The following is a 20,384-nucleotide window of genomic DNA, read 5'->3' on the forward strand; positions in this document are numbered from 1 at the left end:
CTGAGGTGCCTCTGCAACAGTACTGTATAGGTCCTTAGGAAGAATACTTAGTGTAGCTGCTCCAACTGTGTTAAGTGCTTGATTCAGAGATGTGCACATGAACTGATAATGCAATTTTGCTCAAAACAACTTACTGTCTCTGAATCACTTTATCACCACAGTGCTACTAAAGCTCACCAATGAAGCACCGATAGTTTCCCTGAATATCCCCTCCCTCCAACATCTTGGTGTAGAGTAGGAAGAGAAATTACAGGTGCCCAATTAGTACCATGCAGTGCTAATATAAACTCTGAATTTTTTTTAAAGCCCTTTTTAGTTTTTAGAACTGCACTATGACAGTTTAGGCTTCAAGACACAGACCCACAAGATGAGTATTGGGAAACTTATTTGATTTGGCAAACATGTTCTCAAAACTTCAATGAAGTTCAACATTTTTACACAAAATAAGTAGAATGCCATCCATAGGCTCTCACAGGCTTCATGACATAGACCCATAAAATAATTCTGAAAGTTTTGACCAAAAGTATTACACAGTGCCAGAGGTCTGAGCCTGCCTTTCAGAAGGCAAACACTTCCATTTAACTTTAATGAAGTTGATCAGTTTTACATCAAATTGCAAAATGTCATCTAGTGTTTGCACATTTCCATTCTAAAAAGTGACCCTGGAGAGGAAACTTCAGTTTTCACACAGCAAGGACAAAATCTTAGATGGAGGTGAGCAATGCCTTTTCAAACTTATGATACACATCCATAATATAATTAATATAGAGGTTTTTCTTACAAATCTTACTAACCACAAAAGGCATGAGTATTTATTTATTGAATATTTGTTTACCAGGAAAGTCTGAATGGAGACAGGTCCTTTTTCAGCAGAGGCCCAGGGAGAACGCTCCATAAGTAACAGTAAATGTTAATGCACGAATTACAATAATCAATAAGGTATAAAGTAAACAAAATGTAGTATACGTAAGAAAATACAGATTTGTTACATCATGACAAAAAAAAAAACATAGGCTCTGAACTTTGCTAGTACTATTTGTAAAGTATGACATGTCAAGATATAAGGTTAAGACAGGCTGGTAGGAATAAAAGATTAAACACAGGGGAAGAAGTTGGATATGGTTGGGGTATACTGTGATCAGAGCATTCACGAGGGGTTAGTACAGGAATATAGATGCTTATTATTTTTAGATAAGCTTTAATTGAAGGCTTAAAGTGGTTAGTGGATGACATTGAGAGAATGAAGTTCGGAAGGGAGTTCCATATACAAGACATATAGTTAGAAAATAAAGATTCTCCTGCAGTGTTGTTGGCCTTGGAGATGGTCAGTAAGTTCTTACTGTTAGACCAAAGTGGTCTGCTGGAACTGTAAAGAAAGATGAGATTTTCTAGTGTAGGGATTCTGGTTGGTTGTGTTACAATTTTGTGAGTTAGAGAGGGTTGGTTGCAAAGATTAATGTTGGGAAGTTCAAGCCAGTAAAATTGTGCATTCTATATGGGCAGTCAGATGCAAACTTAGCAATTTTATTATAACATGCCTCTAGCTTAGATAGGTCAGTTTTTCTAAGATTAGTTAAAATTGGAAAGGCAAATAGTAGAGTGGAAAGCATATGGGTTTGTGCTAATGTAATTTTGGCCATTTTGGACAGGAACCTTTTGTGCCTATATAGACTTCCCAGTTTCTTATGGACGTTTTTATTGTTAAGGAGACATGCAAGTCAAATTTTAGGCTATTGTCCATTTCCACTCCAAGAAGCTTTGTATGGATTGTCGGAGAGATGACATTATTGTCTTTGGCTATTATGTTAAATGCTGGGCATGAAATAGATGTCGTTACGTTGGAAAAGTAATAATTTAGTTTTGTTTGGGTTCAGGATTAGATGGGCATTGGCTAACCATGTTTAAACAGAAGTGAAAGATTCCTGTGTTTGAGAATGAAGAGTTGATAGAGAAGCGGCAGCACAGATAAGTGTTGAATCATCTGCATACTGTATTATAGAACCACATGGAGTAGCTGTGTGTAGATTATTAGTAAAGAGGGAGAAAAGGAGAGGGCCCAAGATAGATCCTTGGGGGACACCATTGGATAAAGGAAGGCATGGAGATAATAGAACAGATTGTTAACGGCCGGGTAGATAGTTATAGTTATGAAACCAAGCTGTGGCAGAAGGTGAGAAGGATAGTTCAGTTGGTACATCTATTAGTTAGATCTAATAGGTCTAGGAAAATGGCAGATACAAAGTTGTTGTTATTCCTGTGGATGGTTTACGGTATCCGTGAATGATAAGAGAGCAGTAGTGGTACTATGCGATGGCAGAAACCAATGCTGAGTTTTTGAGAGAAAGTTATTTGTTAGTAAGAATTTCAAGACCTGGAGATAAATACACCTTTCGAGTAGCTTAGAGACAGGTGAAAGAATACCAATTAGATAATAGTTTGTCAGTCTCTGGAAGGTCCCCTTTTATGAAGTGGGATGACATGGGAGATTTTCCACAGCTGAGGAACCTTGTTTTCAAGAATGGATCTATTTATAAAAGGATTGATACTGGGAAGGCTATAGATTCAGCTGCAATTCTGAGGTATTTACTGGGTAAGTTATCAATGGCAAGTGTAGTAGGTTTTATTTTCTGGAGTAGTTATTTTATAGTGGCTGTAGGAACTGGGGAGAAAGAGAAAGACATTGCTAGTTGTAGACTTGACTGGTTTGGTATCAGGAGTAGGGATTTGCTGCTTGGAAAGGGCAATTATAGATGTCCTTCGTGGTTCACTGTTGCAGTCATGACTGTAGGGTTCTTCCTGCCAGCAGCAGCCCTCGATCGGCCAGAATCCCAAAGTCTGGATTGGGCTGAGGTCACTTTAATCCTAACGTCAATGCGCCAAAAAGTATAAAGACCTCAGCCAACGCCATTACCCCAGTATTTCTTGCTGCGCGGTGCCCTGAGCAATTCGCTGATGCCGGTCGGCCTGCTCCTGTCTGTTTTTGGATTTACTTCCAGGATTTTTCGTTTTTTTGTTTTTTTTTTTAAGATAAGTACCCCGTTGGGGAGGTCTTTTTCTTGCTCCAGTCAGATGTCAGAAAAAGTTAATAATTGTATTTCTTGTGGGAAACAAATACCTCACAGGGATTTTCACTCATTGTATTCCCTGCCTGGGGCCTGACCACGACATTGCTAATTGTGGGTTTTGTGCTAGATTTAATCCGCGTACTATTACGCGTAGGTACAACTTTGCCTTCTACTATTTTGGTAAAAAGTTTAATTATAATATGTCTTTGGATTCTTTTCCGGCTTCTGGTGTGTGTAACAGGCACAAAGATAAAGACAGGCCTCCGAGGTCCAAAGCAGAGGATATTACTCAGTTATTGCCAGCTGCTGGTTCGTCGGGCGTCAGTGAGGTGCCTTTGCAGCCTCTGTCGTCCGCCTCTTTTGAATCAACTGCCTGTACCAACTCCGGTGTGGAGCTGATGGGGCCTTCAGTATTGCCAGGGAATGGACCTTCGGATACTACTCCCTCAGTTGGGTCTGGAGCCAGTAGGCAGGTACCGGCTTCTGAGGGAGTTTTCAGGCCTTTACAGCTTCGTGTCAATATGGATTCAGCTTTGCATTCTGAGACAATTACTACGGCTCCAGCTAAAAAGAAATGACAAGCACAGACACCTTTTGATCAGGGTCCTAGGCCTCAAAGGCAGATGCCTAGGATGGCTAAAGATTTGTTATCTATGATCAGGGGTTCTCATCCCCCTCCTGACAAAAAGCCTAGATTACAGTCCGATTATGATTCTTCAGACCAAGTTTCTGTTTCTTCTGCTTCTTCCCTTGTTCCTTTCCTCCTTACGAGGATTCTGATGCTGAAGAATTTATGAGGATTCTGATGCTGAAGACTTTCCTTCAGCCTCTCCTCCTGAGGATTATTCTTTTGGTGAAACTTTGCATGATATGAGGGAGCATTTTCACTGGGAAGGGCAGGAATTCTCTGAAACCAAGAAAAGGCTTAGGGATTTTCTTCTTCTCCCTCAGCATAAGCCTCTTGCTATTCCTCCTGTATTGGACATTGTAGATGATGTTTTTTCAGAAGCTTCCCTCTCTCCTGATTCTTTTCCCCCTACTCCGGTCAAACCAGATAGGTATTATAGGGTTCCAGATTCTCACAAGTTTCTTTTTAAGAATCTTTCACTTGATCCGGAAACAATTTCTCAGGGCCCTAAGGGTGTTAAGGTGGCCTCTGCTAAACATCCTATTCCCTCTGACCAAAAGTCCAGGGCTTTGGAAAGATGGGGTAAAAAAAGTTTATACTTCTGCTACATTGTCTATTAGAGCTTTGAACTGTCAATTTCATATGCTAAAGTATCAGCAATACCTTTTTTCTGTATTTAAACAAAAGATGTCAGCTGTTTCTATTGGTGCGGATGACAAGGAGTTACAGGATTTATTGCATGCTATTGAACAAGTGGGTAAACATACCCTGCATTGTGGTTTTGATTCTTTGGAAGCTTCTTGTAGGGCTGCGACAACTGGCGCATTTATTAGAAGACATGCTTGGTTAAAGGAACAAAGCTTGCCTGATCAGGTTAAAGCCAAACTTTTGGATGCCCCTTTACAGCTCGATGTTTTGTTTGGGGGCTAAAGCTGAAGAGGTATTAAAGAAAATGGAGGACAAAGCCAAATCTATGCAGACGGTTAAGGATTTTTTTTACAGGTGCAACCTCCTAGATTTAGCAGGCAATGGCCAGCTAAACCTTGGTCCTTTCCTAACTCGGACAGGCCTCAGAGAAGCAGATTCAGGCATTCCAGAGGTAGGGGACAGGCACAAACCCTTTTTAGGAATAGGCAGTGGCCTGCCCCCTCTCCCAAAGGTGGTGAAGATAAGTCTCAACACTACCGGAAACAGTCTTTATGACTCTCTCTTTCTGGTTCCAGGGGCTCCTCTCCTGGAAGCACATTTGGGAGGAAAGATTTCTCTTTTTTATCAAAATTGGGGCCGCATAACCCGGGACAAATGGGTTCTGGACATAGTCTCAAGAGGTTACAGATTTCATTTCCACACCTTGCCAAGACCGAATGGTTGGCCAGATCTGCCGAATCATCAATGGGCAGAGCATAACTGCAGGTTTAGTCCCTCTTAGTTATGAGGGCCATAGAATTGGTACCAAATTTAGAAATAGGGCAAGGTTTTTATTCAAGACTTTTCCTGGTTCCCAGAAAGGAAAATTCGTGGAGACCAATCCTGGACCTTTCCCTACTAAACACCTTCCTAGATGTACCAAAATTCAAGATGCTCACTCTGCAGCAGCTACTGCCTATGTTGGGCAAGAACGCATGGATGGCGACTCTGGACTTAAAGGAAGCTTACCTGCATATTCCTATAAGGCGAGAGTGCAGAAGGTATCTGAGATTCAAAGCGGGCTCGAAGCATTACCAGTTCTCTGTGCTGCCCTTTGGCTTATCTACTGCGCCCAGGGTCTTTACAAAGTGCCTGGCACCAGTAATGGCGTTTTGCAGACAGAAGAGGATTCAAATATACCCTTATCTGGACGACTGTCTTATTCAAGCGGACGACAAAGACACTCTACTTCAGCATCTAGCTTTTGTGCAGCATCTTCTACAGTACCTCGGATTCACAGTGAATCTAAAGAAGTCAAATTTGGTGCCCACACAACAGATTACTTTCCTGGGTGCTCTTCTGAGTACTACAACCCAGATGGCTTCCTTGACACCAGACAAAAAAGCGCAACTGGCTTCTTCTTTCCAACACCTGGCTTCAATGAAACAGCTGACTGCAAGAAAGGTTCTGCAGGCTTTAGGTTACATGGCTTCCTGCATTCTCCTAATACCATATGCAAGACTGCATATGAGGAAACTACAGTGGTACCTCAAGAGTGTGTGGTCTCAGCATTACCACAGTTTGGAAATGGTGATCACGATTTTGCCTCGTCTACAGCAAGAGTTTCTTTGGTGTGCCGAAGCATGTCTCCAGAACAAGGGGAGGCCTTTTTGTCCTCCACCAACCAACCAAGTTCTGACAATGGATGCTTCAGATTATGCCTGGGGAGCCCACATGCACGGGAAATGTCTTCAGGGTGTTTGGACAAAGGAGCAAATTCACCTGCACATAAATTTGAAGGAGATGCTCGCTGTACAGAATGCTCTGATAGCCTTCAGGGACTTTCTTCTACCAGGGCAATTGTTGATAAAGACAGACAACACTACAGTGATGTGGTACATAAACAAGCAGGGGGGCTCTCACTCTTACCCCCTGTGCAGGTTAGCCATGGCTCTGTGGTACACTGCACTGACGTGCAGAGTCCACTTACAGGCACAATTCCTGCCAGGAAAAGGCAACACTCTGGCAGACACATTGAGCAGGACACTTTCGGATCCACACGCATGGATGTTGGATGTTTGGATATTGAGGATGATAGTACAGGCATGGGGATGTCCGGACATAGATCTTTTTGCATCCCCTCAGAATCATCAACTTCCAGCATTCTGCACCAGGACCTACTGCAAACTAGCATGGCAAGCGGATGCCCTCTCGTTCAGTTGGAAACACCTCTCAGTATATGCTTTTCCTCCTTTTCCTCTTCTACCTCGGGTACTTCTGAAGATAAAACAGGACAGACCGCAAATGATTTTACTGGCTCCCACTTGGCCTCGGCAATTCTGGTATTTCACTCTGATGAACCTAGTTCAGGAGCCTCCCTGGATTCTGCCTCAAATCCCACATCTACTGTCTCAACAGGACAGCCGGATCATGCACAGTCATGTCAAAACTCTGAATCTAGCTGCCTGGCGGATCCAGGGTCTGTAAACACCTCTACTCTTTCCAAACAGGTAGTGGATGTAATCCTTGAAGCTAGACGGCCCAGCACTAGGAAATCTTATGCAGGTAAATGGAAAAGATTTTGCTCGTGGAATCAGGTCCAAGGTGGTGATTCTGCTGTTCCGAACATTCCACTGAATTTAAAGTATCTGGCAGGGTTGTTACATACGGGCCTATCTTTTCCATCTATCAAGCTTCATGCTTCTGCTATTTCTACACATTACAATACGGATCCTCTGATTTTTTTTCTCATCTATTACTTAAACAATTTCTTAGAGGGGCTAAGAATGTTCAGCCCCCTATAAGAGCACCTGTTCCCACTTGGGATCTTAACTATGTTTTGGAAAAATTAACCTTGTCTCCTTTTGAACCTGCAGCTTTCACGGATTTAAAATTTTTGTCTTGGAAAACTGCTTTTCTTTTAGCTATAACCTCTGCTAGAAGGATTTCGGAATTGCAAGCACTCATGGCTGTGGAACCCTTCATTATTTTTCATCAGGACAGGGTTTCCCTAATCCGACCTTTATGCCTAAGGTGGTTTCGGCAGTGGCCTTGAATCAGACTATTCATTTGCCTACTTTTTATCCTAATCCTCGAAGTGAGGAAGAAAGTCTTTTGCACTTTTGGACGTGCACAGGCAGCTTCGTTTTTACCTGGACAGGATCAAGATATTCAGGAAATCTGACCAATTGTTTGTTGCTTATGCTCCTACTGTTCTAGGGAAAGCAATCACTAAGCAAACTATTTCTAAGTGGATTGCCCACTGCATCAAGTTCTGTTACTCTTTTCATGGCAATCCAGTTCCTGTTAATGTTAGGACTCATTCTACCCGGGCTACTGCTACTTCAGCAGCCTTTCTTTGTGGGGTTCCTACCAAGGATATTTTAGAGGCTGCTACTTGGGAGTTCTGTGCATACTTTTTCTAAACATTACAACCTCCCTCTCTATTCTAAATCTAGGGCCGGTTTTGCAAAGTTTTGTGGCCACTCCTTCTGTTTCTCCTCCAGCCACCCTTTCTTAGCTTTGGGACTCAACCCTACAGTCCTGACTGCAACAGTGAACCACGAACGACATAGTACAGTTGTGTACTCTTACCATAAATGTAGATGTTCAAGTGTGTTCACTGTTGCAGTCTGAGTTACCCTCCCTCCTACCCCTCTTTTGTTTTTTCTTTGAGTATTGTCTGTTATGAGGTATTTTGGCTGCTGAGGTTTTGGGCACCTGACATCTGGGGCAAGAAAAACTGGGGTAATGGCGTCGGCTGAGGTCTTTATACTTCCTGGTGCATTGACGTCAGGATAAAAGCGACCTCAGCTGACGCCCAATCCAGACTTTGGGATTCTGGCCGATCGAGGGCTGCTGCTGGCAGGAAGAACCCTACAGTCATGACTGCAACAGTGAACACACTCGAACATCTACATTTATGGTAAGAGTACACAACTGTACTATTCAGTAAAATGTTTGTTAAAAATGGTAGCTATGCTATCGGAATTGTTGTTAATGTTTGGGGTTGATGTTGTAGATTTTCCTGGGTGAAGGACTGAGTTTATAGCAGGCCAGAGTTTTTGAGGGTTTTTTTTTTTGGTATGTGCTTTGAATGTTATGATAAAAATTTATTTTATCCCGTTTTAATTTGTTTTTGTTTTTTTGCCTTATTTCTAAGTTCCTGATACTGTTGTTTAGAAACTACTGTGTTAGTTTTACGCCACACTTCCCAGACTTTATCTCTAGTTTTCAGAAGGGCCCTAGTGTCTCTGCTTAGCCAGGGGCATAGTTTGAGTTTATTTTGATGGTTCCTACAGGGGCATGTGCATTCAATATATCTAAAAATAATTTATTAAAGTGGTTCACTGCGTCATCTAGGTCAAGGTATTGAGTGGAGTCCAACTGCACCTTTGTAGGTGAGCTAGGAAGATGTCAAGATTAAAGTTATGTTTTTTTCTAAGTTGTTTAAACATAGTAGGTTTTGGTGGGAATATGTGTTGTCATATAAGAAATCTGGGTAGGTGGTTGCTCAGACCATCAGTAAGGCAACCTGACTTGAATGAGTGAGAGGAGTTATTATAGCAATAACCCACGCCTGGGTGTGGGTAATGCTGGATTTACCCATGGTTGGCGTGGTTTGGTCCCGAGGGCCCAAACAACGCCAACCGTGGGTAAATCCAGCATTACCACCCAGAAGTGAGTTATTGCTATATAATGACATTATTTAAGAAAAGAAATAATTACTTTTCTTAAATAATGGCATTGTATAATGCCTCTTTACTGCCCTTCCGCAGCTGTCTGGTATTCTGCGGCAGTTCTGATGTACTGCACATGCCTACACAGTACATCAGAGCTGTGGGCAAAAGCACTGTTTCGCTACGTTAAATGGGTTTAACATAGCGAGACAGCTTTAAAATAAGCAACGGATATCTCCGTTGCTTATTTTAAAGCTGTCTCGCTATGTTAAACCCATTTAATATAGCGAGACAGCTTTAAAAAAAAAAAGCAATGGAGATCACAAGATCTCCGTTGCTTTTTACACACTGTGTCGCTATGTTAAAGGAGTTTAACATAGCGAGACAGCTTTAAAAAAAAAGCAACGGAGATCTCCGTTGCTTTTCTTAAACCTGTGTCGCTATGTTAAACTCTTTTAACATAGCGAGACAGTGTTTTATACTAATGGAAAAAGTCCGGGCGACCGGACCTTTTTCCGTTAGTATACTGAGGGATTTACAACAGGCACGCTGGTTGGGCTGGCCAATCAGCGTGCACGTTTTAGGGGAGGAATTGTATAATTAGTAATATCCAATCCAAGGTTGATTGCTTTTTTACTAGCTTTATCTATTGGGGCAGGTTCTTGAATAGTTTGTGTAAAACCATGCAGGTTTATGTAATAGATGGGGTGATCTGTATCACATGCAAGCCAGTCTAAATTAAAATCACCCAATATGAATGTCTCCTGACTAAGGGTACTACTTGCCCAGTGCAATAAATTCTCTATTAGTTGGGGCATTATTTCCAGGTTGGATATAGCAGCCAATTATATTAAGTATGCATTTAATATGGCAAGCATTTCCTTGTAATTGTGTTCATTTTAAACATTCTAACTCCTTTTTGCAATTTGCCACCTAAGGAACCTTACTTTGTGCAGTGTCTTGCATCTCACAAATTCATGTCTAGTGCCTGCTGTCTAGAGAGTTAACCTCCCAACCAACCTTTCTAAATTAGTGTTCAGTGTTCCTTAAGAGTCATCACCTCCCACTTCTCTAACTGATGTCCAGACTATGTTTTACAGCATCACTTTCCCCACTTTCTGCATTCATGTTCAGTTCTCATCTCTTAAAAGTTGGAATAGTATTCTGCTTTGGTGCCTCAAAGGTCTAGATGTGGTCCTGTGAACAAGTTACAGTTCTTGTGGTTTCTAAGTCACCTCTCTCTCCGTGAGGATTTCTTCTGAGTATTCCTTTTTCCTCCCAACTTCCTAGGACCTGCTATATGCCTGGCTACTCTAAATTTTCAAAGAATGCAGCCTTTACCATTGTTTAGCCAGTAATCAAAAGATTAACCAGATGTCAAGGAGGTTAAACAAATAGTGTAAAGACCCCCCCTCCCCATTCTAATAAATCATAGCTCTCAATTGTCCCTGATTTTCCCTCATATTTTTGCCTGTCCCTCACAGGATTATAGTCAGTCAGCAAGTTAATGCAAAACCTGTTCATCAAATAACTTTCTAAGTAAATTAATTAGAGTAGTGGTGAAAAATGTCCATTTGGGACTTTTGTCCCTGATTCTTATGCAAAGAGGTCGACAGCTACTCTGGCAAACATTTTAGTTGTCAAGCCCAAAAGGCAAACAAGACAAAAGTACTTTGCAAGCAGTAGTAAACATATACTGTCCCTATTTTTACTGACAAATGTTTTGGTTTTGGAGATCCAACATTTTTTTGAGAGATACATTTTTTTGAGATACATACAGTGTAATGTTTTATTGTGGAAAAAAGCATGCGGCTAGTGCACACAAAAAAGGCAAGAAAAACAAGAAGCATAAAGTCATGATGTTCTTCGTTTCATACAGTTGCAAAACTAATCTGTTTACTGTAGTCTGTGTATAAAAGGTATAACCAGATATTTTATAATGTGTTCTTTGAATGTTACATAGACTGGTCCTCCCATAGCCTATTTTTGCAATTGTGTTATGAGAGTAACTTTGCAAAGAGCTTGATGGAACATTTTGAAGCTCATTTACAACTGTTGCATCACAAGTACAAATGCAACACTTCATAACTACATGCTTTTGTTGCAGTATAAAAATGTTACTTACACTTAGTTTCAATATTTAAAAGGTACCAACTTTGATCTAAGTTAACATACTTGTTTCATTATCCTTTTTTGAAGCAGGTTCATTTATTTATCCTGACATTTGTTAAAACAATTTTCCAAGATAAGGAGACAAAACTGCAGTATCCAGTCTGGTCTCTAATGAGTGAAGCACATAACCCATGCACAAAATAGAAGACAGTTAATTTTTACAGAACAACTTGTTTAACAACTTGTTTACAGTACACTATTAACTTACTCTCTCAGTACTTTCCATTCAGTCATCATCACAAGTCAACACTTCCTTGTTTAACAGCTAGAACTAATTACTCCTCAGCTAGTCTTCCTCTGGAGAAGGATACATTGAAATGACTGCCATTACTAAGTCCAAATTCAGCAACCTAACTACCAAGTGAATATGCATTTATTTTTGTCTTTTACTTTACTTGAGTCACAGGAACTGGTCTATCCGCGGTGGTGCAGCGGTAGTGTTGTTGCCTTACAGCAAGAGGTTCTCCCGTTCGATTCTCGGCTGGAGTGTGGGGAGTAAGCCTTCTGTGTGGAGTCTGCATGTCCTCCCCGCGGTTGGATGGGCGTTCAAAAGACATGCATAAATGGGCGTGCCTTTGTTGAAGGTTGGACGTCGAGCTGGCACCTCAGCGTTCGTGAAAATTTACTGCCAATCATTAGCGGACCGGAGTTCCGCTGTGACGACCCCTAACCGGGAAAAGCCGAAAGACAAACAAAAACAACTTGAGTCACAGGAACTCATGAACACAACCAGCTTAGCTGCAGTTAGTTTCAACAGTGAATCTAGATCATCACAAAGGGATCTTGTTTTGAAATTAGAATCAAACACAAAACAGAAGAAGAAGGCATAAAAAAGCTAGACCATCACAAAGGGGTCTTGTTTTGAAATTAGAATCAAACACAAAACAGAAGAAGAAGGCATAAAAAAGCTAGACCATCACAAAGGGGTCTTGTTTTGAAATTAGAATCAAACACAAAACAGAAGAAGAAGGCATAAAAAAGCTAGACCATCACAAAGGGGTCTTGTTTTGAAATTAGAATCAAACACAAAAACAGAAGAAGAAGGCATAAAAAAGCTAGACCATCACAAAGGGGTCTTGTTTTGAAATTAGAATCAAACACAAAAACAGAAGAAGAAGGCATAAAAAAGCTAGACCATCACAAAGGGGTCTTGTTTTGAAATTAGAATCAAACACAAAAACAGAAGAAGAAGGCATAAAAAAGTTGTAGCCAGCATACAATTACAAAAGTGTCCAGTTTATGATCCATACATCATAGTTGGCAAAACAGAATGGTCAGTGGGAATACAATCACTTTAAATGCCTCAACAGTGTAATGAGTACATTTTTTCATAAGTCATAGCCACTAAAATAATTTAAGAGATGCCCATGTTGAGTAAAGAGAAATGAATCAAGATAATAAATGCAGAATTCAACCTGGTCTTTGATGAGTGAAGCACATAACCCATGCACACAACAAATACAAGACAGTTAATGTTTTACAGAACAACTTGTTTACAGTTCACTATTAAATTTATTCTCTCAGTGCCTTCCATTCTGTCAGTTATCATCACAAGTCAACACTTCCATGTTTTACAACTAGAACTAATTACTAATAATAGTGGCCCCAGTGGCCTAATGGATAAGGCACTGGCCTCCTAAGTCAAGGATTGTGAGTTCGAGTCCCATCTGGGGTGATATAATCTTGGGTTGGAGGTTGGCAAAATGGTTAAGGTGATTTCCTTACAGGCACAAGGTGTAGGGTTTGATTCTCACATGGGGTAATTGGCTAGGTTTGAAATGGCCCACAAGGGTAGTTAGCCAAGTACTAATCTATGAACCTATCTATGAATCTATGCTAATGAATGCCACAGATGTGAAAGTTAGATCAATTATTTAAACTTAAGTTGTACATGCACCATGTTTATACCACTGTCCATGAACCATCTCTGCATTCAATTTGTTGATTTCCCAGGTTACAGAATATTAGCATTTTCAGTATAATTCTGCTGGTAATAATGGTCCATTCTACATCATGACACCTGCATAATAACAGCACCCAATCCAAACTCTATTTTCCAAAACTGTCCATCAACATATGTAGCTATACTATTCCCTTACACTATACAAGTATTGTCTGCAAGGATGTCCATGCAAACACTAATTACCTTCTGCCAGTCACATCTAAGAAAAAAAATAAAAACTTACTACTGTTTTCTCAACCTGTCACTAGCTGCGCATGTAGCAGTATGGTAAACAACCACAAACCACAGTGAGCAGAAACCATCACTAACAAATGCAGAGTAATACATTAATTTGATCTTGTAAAGAAAACATCAGAAAACTATACAGTCCTAAATATCCTAAGTATTGTATGCCTTCTTCAAACAAAACCAATAGAACTACCAGTCAGAGTACTCCCTTATGATATCATAATAACTTGTTAATCATGTTTATTGCTAAACAGAAAATAAACAAGAACCTGAACTGTATACTGGAATATAGTATATTATCAATTGCTTCAAATATGCAAATGCTTAGACAGGTTCTGATTTAACAATGCATACTGTTAGTCAATAAAAACACCATCACATATACTCCCTATAAATTGTACATGCTATTTTACAGAGAGGAGCTTTACTGTGATAACAAGGAAATTCCCCCTCTCTTTCAAAACAGGGCTTGATTTTTTTGCCTCTAAGTGGCTACACAATTAGCTAGCCCAGGTTCCTTCTACCTGACATGATACCATCATATTTTGCACAGGACTTTGCACATCAACAGTACATTGTGCCTTTATGCAGCATTTAGATGCCAGTTTCATGTAAGCTTATAATCTATGACATTATGATCCATAAGTGACTTTGCATCCAGCTGCACCACTCTGATAACTTAACAGAAACCTAGGCTTTAAGGTTGAAAATGTTGACGTTTTTCTAAAAAGCAGTCATTCATCTTCAACTCAGGAGCAAATCCTTTACACCAGTAGCAATACAATATACTTGTATTTCCAAATACTCCCAGGCACCATGATGTCTTATAAGGTGAAGCAATGTGGTCCGGTGTGACCTGTAATGCTCCCTTCACAAACTACTTAATTATGGGGCAAGATCAATGCAAACAAAACATTTTTGTTGCATTCCCATCTGTTTACATGTCTTTTTTTTTTATTTTGTAGGTTATATTTTATGTGCATATGCACACACATCTGCTGATATCACTAATTTTAAAAACAGAATGCAAATTATCTGGCATTACTACGGTCGAAATTGGGGTAGAAGAACAAAACCAATCATCTGGAAAATTCATTAGATCCCAAGTGGCTACATTTCACTATCATTCTTTACTCCACCGTTTCATTTTTTTTTTCTAAAAAAAAGCACACAGGAATTTCATAAGGTGAAATACCGAATTGTATCAGATGACCTTAAGGTGGGCAACTATGCTGAGAAGCTGACAAAATCCTGAGACAAATGAGAAGAACTTCCTGAATAGTTGAAGAGACCATACTGGAGAAAGCACAGAGTTCAGAAGACTGCAAAAATGCAAATAGCTTAAAAAACTGAAAGTTTTGCTAATAAGGGCACAAAAATTGTTCAGTTTCTACCAAAAAGGCACACAAAGAGAGAGAGAGAGACAAGAATTTTAGTTCAAATTAGTAAACAAGCCTGAGAAAAAGGACATTGAGAGAAGAGATAACAGAAATATCTACATACCTCAAAGGAAATAGTTAAAAGTTACAAAAGAAAGTTTCTTTCACGAGAGAAACCAAAAAAGGCCATCTTGGTCTGAAAATAGCTGGGAAAAGGAAATACAGTTAAAGCTAGAAAAGAAAGTTTCTTTCAAGAGAGAAACCAAAAAGGCCATCTTGGTCTAAAAATAGTGGGAAGATAAGTTCAAAGAAGAACGAAAAAAAAGATTTTTTTTTTCAGAAATAAGTTGCAGACATAATAAAAGAATGGCCTTCCTAAAGAAGTTGTGTTATCAAAAAAAGATCATCTTGGTCTGAAAATAGCTGGGAAAAGGAAATACAGTTAAAGCTAGAAAAGAAAGTTTCTTTCAAGAGAGAAACCAAAAAGGCCATCTTGGTCTAAAAATAGTGGGAAGATAAGTTCAAAGAAGAACCAAAAAAAAGATTTAATTTTTCAGAAATAAGTTGCAGACATAATAAAAGAATGGCCTTCCTAAAGAAGTTGTGTTATCAAAAAATGGTGCTGTAATTCCAGAATGCACAATCTGCCTGCACTACTGGTCCATGTTCATGTATCAGCATGGACACTTAGATGGCGGCAGAATGAGAAGCTCTGCCTATTCACCAACTTAAGAGGAGAGGAGGTTCCAACAACAGCATCTGTATCACTAGTAACTTCAGTAGATGAAACAAAAGTCAAATATATAGAGCTCAGAGTTCAGGTAGAGAAAGTGCTTTAACAGAAGTGACAGCCATTATATCATCAAACCCTCAGTATGCTGGCCCAAGAAAATGCTGTTGAGATTACTGAGGTAGCACACAGTACAAAAGTAGCATTCTGCCTCATGCAATAATCTCTATACCAAAAAGAAAACCTTGCTGTCCAAGACCAAGAAGGAGCAGGAGCTCAATTGGAAGCTATGTCTCCTTAGCTTGAACAAGCAAATAAGAGCATTAGTAAACCCCTCCAAAGCAAACAGAATCCAAATTGCCCACATCTGCTAGAGACATTCATAAGGCCTTCACATATGTCTGCAACTGCAAAGGAAGCACCCAGATCTGTTCATAACTGGTGCTGCAGGACACTACATATACAAATGCCACAGATATAGCAAACTTGCTGGTGAAGAGATTCAGCGAAAACTTCACCCCTTGATCCCACCCATCAGTAAATCAGAACATCCCTAGTACCTGCCCCCTTCCCCTTATATCTAGGGAACAGGTCATCACTGCTCTCTCAAAGGCAAAAAATACAGCCTCCATGGGACCCAATAATATCCCAGGCTGCATCCAAAGTGAACTCAAGCAGGAACTTCTAGCACCATTAGACGCCCTATTCAATCAAAGCCTGAGTACCAACTTCATCCCAGCTGAATTGCAGACAGCCTTTGTCATCCCTTTGCAGAAATGTGGTGCATCCACCGATCTGGAAAATTATAGACCCATCAACCTAACTAAACTGATCTGCAAGGCCATGGAACAGATTAACAAGGACATTGGCAAACTCCAAACACTCGATCCCACACAGTTTGGCTTTGTCAAAGGGAGGATTTGGTCAACTTCTTTGAGACAGTCACCCAAGACATGTACGAGTTGAAGACGGTGCACAACGCCTACCTTGACCTGGCCAAAGCCTTCAACACTATTCCCCACTCCGGCATAACAGATAAACTTTCTCAACTAGGCATCAAGCTGTATCTTACCAGATGGGTAGCAAACTGGCTCACTGACAGAACCCACCTAGTTAAAATTGGGAAGCCATCTCAAGCAGTAGACCCGTAACAAGTGACATAGCCCAGGGTTCAGTCTTGGGGTCTCTGCTATTTGGGATATACTTTTCTGAGTGTAGGCCAAACCAGTGGGTTATTGCTGACCAAGTTTGCAGATGACTGCAAGCTGGATGCTGTCATCAATTCCCCTAGTGATGTAGACATCCTCTAAGATGGTCTCACCCAAACAAATGACTGGTGCCAGAAACATGGCCTCAAGCTGAATACCAAAAAATACATCATCATTCCCTTTGGGGAGAGTGAAGTCCCCACAAATTATCACATAACTAACAATGTCCAAAGCACGCAATCAGTCATGAGGGATTTGGGCACCCAGGTTGATAGCAACCTGACTTTTGACCACCATGCTGCTTCCGTTGTATGGAAAGCTTTCTACATGGCCCACCTCATAAGTAAGGGTATCTCATCCAGGGACAAGGAGGTTATAACATCCTTGTATTCTTCCCTTATAAGGTCCATTATTGAGTACAAAGACCCTTTCGGCATGTACCACGCAAAGCACTTGCAACAGCTGGAGAGGCCACAGAGGTTCCACGTCAGGAGAATCCAGGGCCTCAAACATCTACCATACACAGAGAGGCGAAAAGCCCTATCCCTCTACAAAGTTTCATACAGACTCCTCAGAGGTGGCCTCTGTCTGGCATACAAGGTAATCTCAGACCCTGCCTTTTTGAGACTGCTGCATATCTGCAAGTAAAGCTCCATTCGAGTAACCTGCACTCGTGGCCTCAACCTGGTCTGTGACATAAACAGGGCTTGTTGGAGGGACCAGGCAGCATTACCCTTGGCCTACCTGTATACTACGCTAACTCTCTCTCTCTATATAAATACATATATATAAAAAAAAAAAAAAAAAAAAAAAAAAAAAAAAATTTGTTTTTATAAATTTGGTGCAACTCTTATTGCCTTGTTTCAGCTGTTCTCTGCACGTGTTATTACGTAAATTGTACTATGTTTTACCCCATCAAATGTATATGTATTTCCTCTGTACTTGGTACTTTTCTCATGTTGAACCCCATGTTATGTCTATGTATATCCTCATTCTCTGTTAAATATGTATGTGGAGCTTTTCTCCCCAGGACTCCATTGAAAACGGGTTCTTGAGCCCAATGGACTATCCTGGTTAAACAAATGTAAATAAATAAATATATGTGTCCCAGAGACTTCTCCATCTGTGGAAAAGACTCCCTCACCACGTCAAACAGAGTACCTCTTTATCCCTATTTAAGCACAACCTGGACAAATGGATGGGAAACAGAAAATACACCCCTGGGATTCCACCAGTGTCCCTGCTGGACAGGGGCATCAGGTGCTGACTTGTCTAAACATGGGCTAATCTCTTGACTAGGCTTATAAGAGCCTCAGGGCCAATAGCCTAATAACTTCCTATGATCTTATGATGGCAACCTATCCCACTGTTATGTGACTTCCACCTTTAACAGGAAATGAATGATGGACCATGCAACAGCAGGATGGTGGGAATCAAAGTTCATAATCCAGGGCAGGCAATGCATTGGATAGTTTAAAAAAAAAATAGGTGAATCATATTTGCCAATAAGTCTTCTTCTGCGTTTACTGCCACTACTGCCAACACATGCACCATAGGTTTTATTACGTGTAAAAGTATTTACAATGCATACCTCCACCAATTCTATTCAACCTATGAAAGATTTTCTTAACATATTCTTGGAACTGTCCTCTTGTCTACTACCATTATAAAAACATAATGCAATGCACTATAAAAATAGGAAGTATAGTAATACAACAGAGCTGCAATCACATTGAGAACAGTATTGGCAAACATCAAAGTATGAAGCAAAATTGTTCCATTCCAGTCACAGTATAAAAAAATAAACATTTGGTGAAATTTAGTAAAGGCATCACAACAGAACAAAATATATGCTACATACCAAGTAAACATTTTACATCCACAAACCAGCTATAATGTACTCCCTGGCACTGTGTCCACTTTGCAGGTATGAAATACATAACAGTTAACATGTCATTGGGCACTAATTGTGAATACATGCACACTCTTGTCAAACAGCAAGTTTTTTTGCTATGCTGGAAGCAGTTTCAACTCAAGTTATTGGTATTGATCTTATACTAGTAATTATCACACACATATTACCCTACTAACTTAACTGTAGCCACAAAGATAACCATATGCGAGTTAGTCCACAATGAATCTAGAAATACAAAGATGCTCCTACACAGACTTTCTAAGGAGAAAAATACCTTGGAGATGAAATCTATCCTACATCTACTTTCCACACAAAGCAAGAACTTGTCTTTTCTATGACATAAAAAGGCCTTGCCATTCAACACATACTTCCGTTTATCTACAAAATCACGCATTTAATCAGACAACCGGCATGTATGAACCCCCCTCCTAAACATGTTATGTCTGTCACAGTCAAAGTTAGGATTACTGCTGAGATCCAAATCTACCTGGGATATAACAGACAAGAGCAGTTCCCATGCAACTATACCTTAATGTGTCATCTCACCTGATCAATATATTGCCGAACCCGTTTCCTTAACTTTTCCAGGTTCATGTTTTCTCAATTCAGATTTATGCTACGCATAAAATATATAAAGAGTCCAGGTTCTCTACTGGTGTCACTGTACCACTGAAGCTTACTAATACCTAAACCGCACAGAGTCCATATAAGAACTCACCGCTTAGCGCTGAGATTGTGCAACATAAAAACAGTCCTACAAGCCACAAAAAGACTAGTAGTATTACTCCCGGAAGAGGATAGTCTAATGTTGCACATGATGAACTATGTCGATTTTGTTCAATTAACAGTCAGTTTATCAACATTGGCATTTGTTATTGTTTAAACTGAACTTCATGATGATGTTTTTGGGATTCCGCATTTAATAGAAGTCGGGTGTGTTCTGAGAAGTAATATAGAGAGACTGGTGTACCTTAGTTGTGTTTTCGCCAGCCTGTTTGCTTCATAGCTCTCAGTTTATTTCTCTCTCATTGATTTTGTCTCACAGATGTATCTGTCCCTCGTAAAATTCTATTTTTATGGTGTATCACCGAGGATAACAGTCAGTAAAGCCAGACATTAGAGTGCAAAACGTTTCCTGTTAACTGTTTAAGTGAAGTAGAGTAATATTTAAAATGTGTCCCTGAATTTGTAGTGATATGCTGATGAACAAGCAATCTATAACTGCAGTTATATGATGATTTTAATCCCTCAGTATTTTGTCACAAAATGTCATGATTTGAGGTACAGTGCAGAGTTTATACTTGTGAGATATGGCAAATAACATATGAGCAAGCTATTGACAGTCTGACTTGCACAGCAGTTGGCAACACTTCTAACTTGATGTTTGTGACTGCTTTGAAATTCTGTTTGGATGATGGTTATTCCTTAGTTTGCCATGCCGAACCCCATCCAAGGAAGTCGTTGATGAAAATAGAAGTAAGAATGAGTTTTGAAGTGGAGCAACGGTGTTGTGCAAAAATGTATTCAAAGGTATGTTTTGCTTTTTAAAAGGCTTATGAAAACCAGACATAGCAGCATTGGCAGACTTTTTTCAGCAGATAATATCGTTATTATCTGATATTGCTTCCAATAAGAAAATATGAATTATGACAGCCATACAGAGACTTAACTTATGAGTAGGAATTTAACAACAAGTTAACTGATATTTGAAATGCAGCTGTCACCAACTTAATATACAGTATGTGCAAACAAGTTGCTAGGTATCCATTTTCCTTTCATATATATATATA

General features: G+C 40.0%; 1 protein-coding gene across 1 annotated transcript in view; it reads right to left on the reverse strand.

Moving 5' to 3' along the window:
- The window catches only part of CDC16 (cell division cycle 16), a 786,728-nt gene extending 767,401 nt beyond the window's left edge, over positions 1-19,327 (reverse strand). The window contains exon 1 of the mRNA XM_044071112.1: positions 19,141-19,327. Coding sequence (XP_043927047.1) covers positions 19,141-19,188 — 48 coding nt within the window. The 5' untranslated portion in view covers positions 19,189-19,327. The remainder of the gene's footprint in view (positions 1-19,140) is intronic.
- Positions 19,328-20,384: the final 1,057 nt, after the last annotated feature.

The sequence above is a fragment of the Protopterus annectens genome, chromosome 5.part0, assembly GCF_019279795.1.
Source record: "Protopterus annectens isolate FY-2018-M chromosome 5.part0, PAN1.0, whole genome shotgun sequence".
NCBI lineage: Eukaryota > Metazoa > Chordata > Ceratodontiformes > Protopteridae > Protopterus > Protopterus annectens.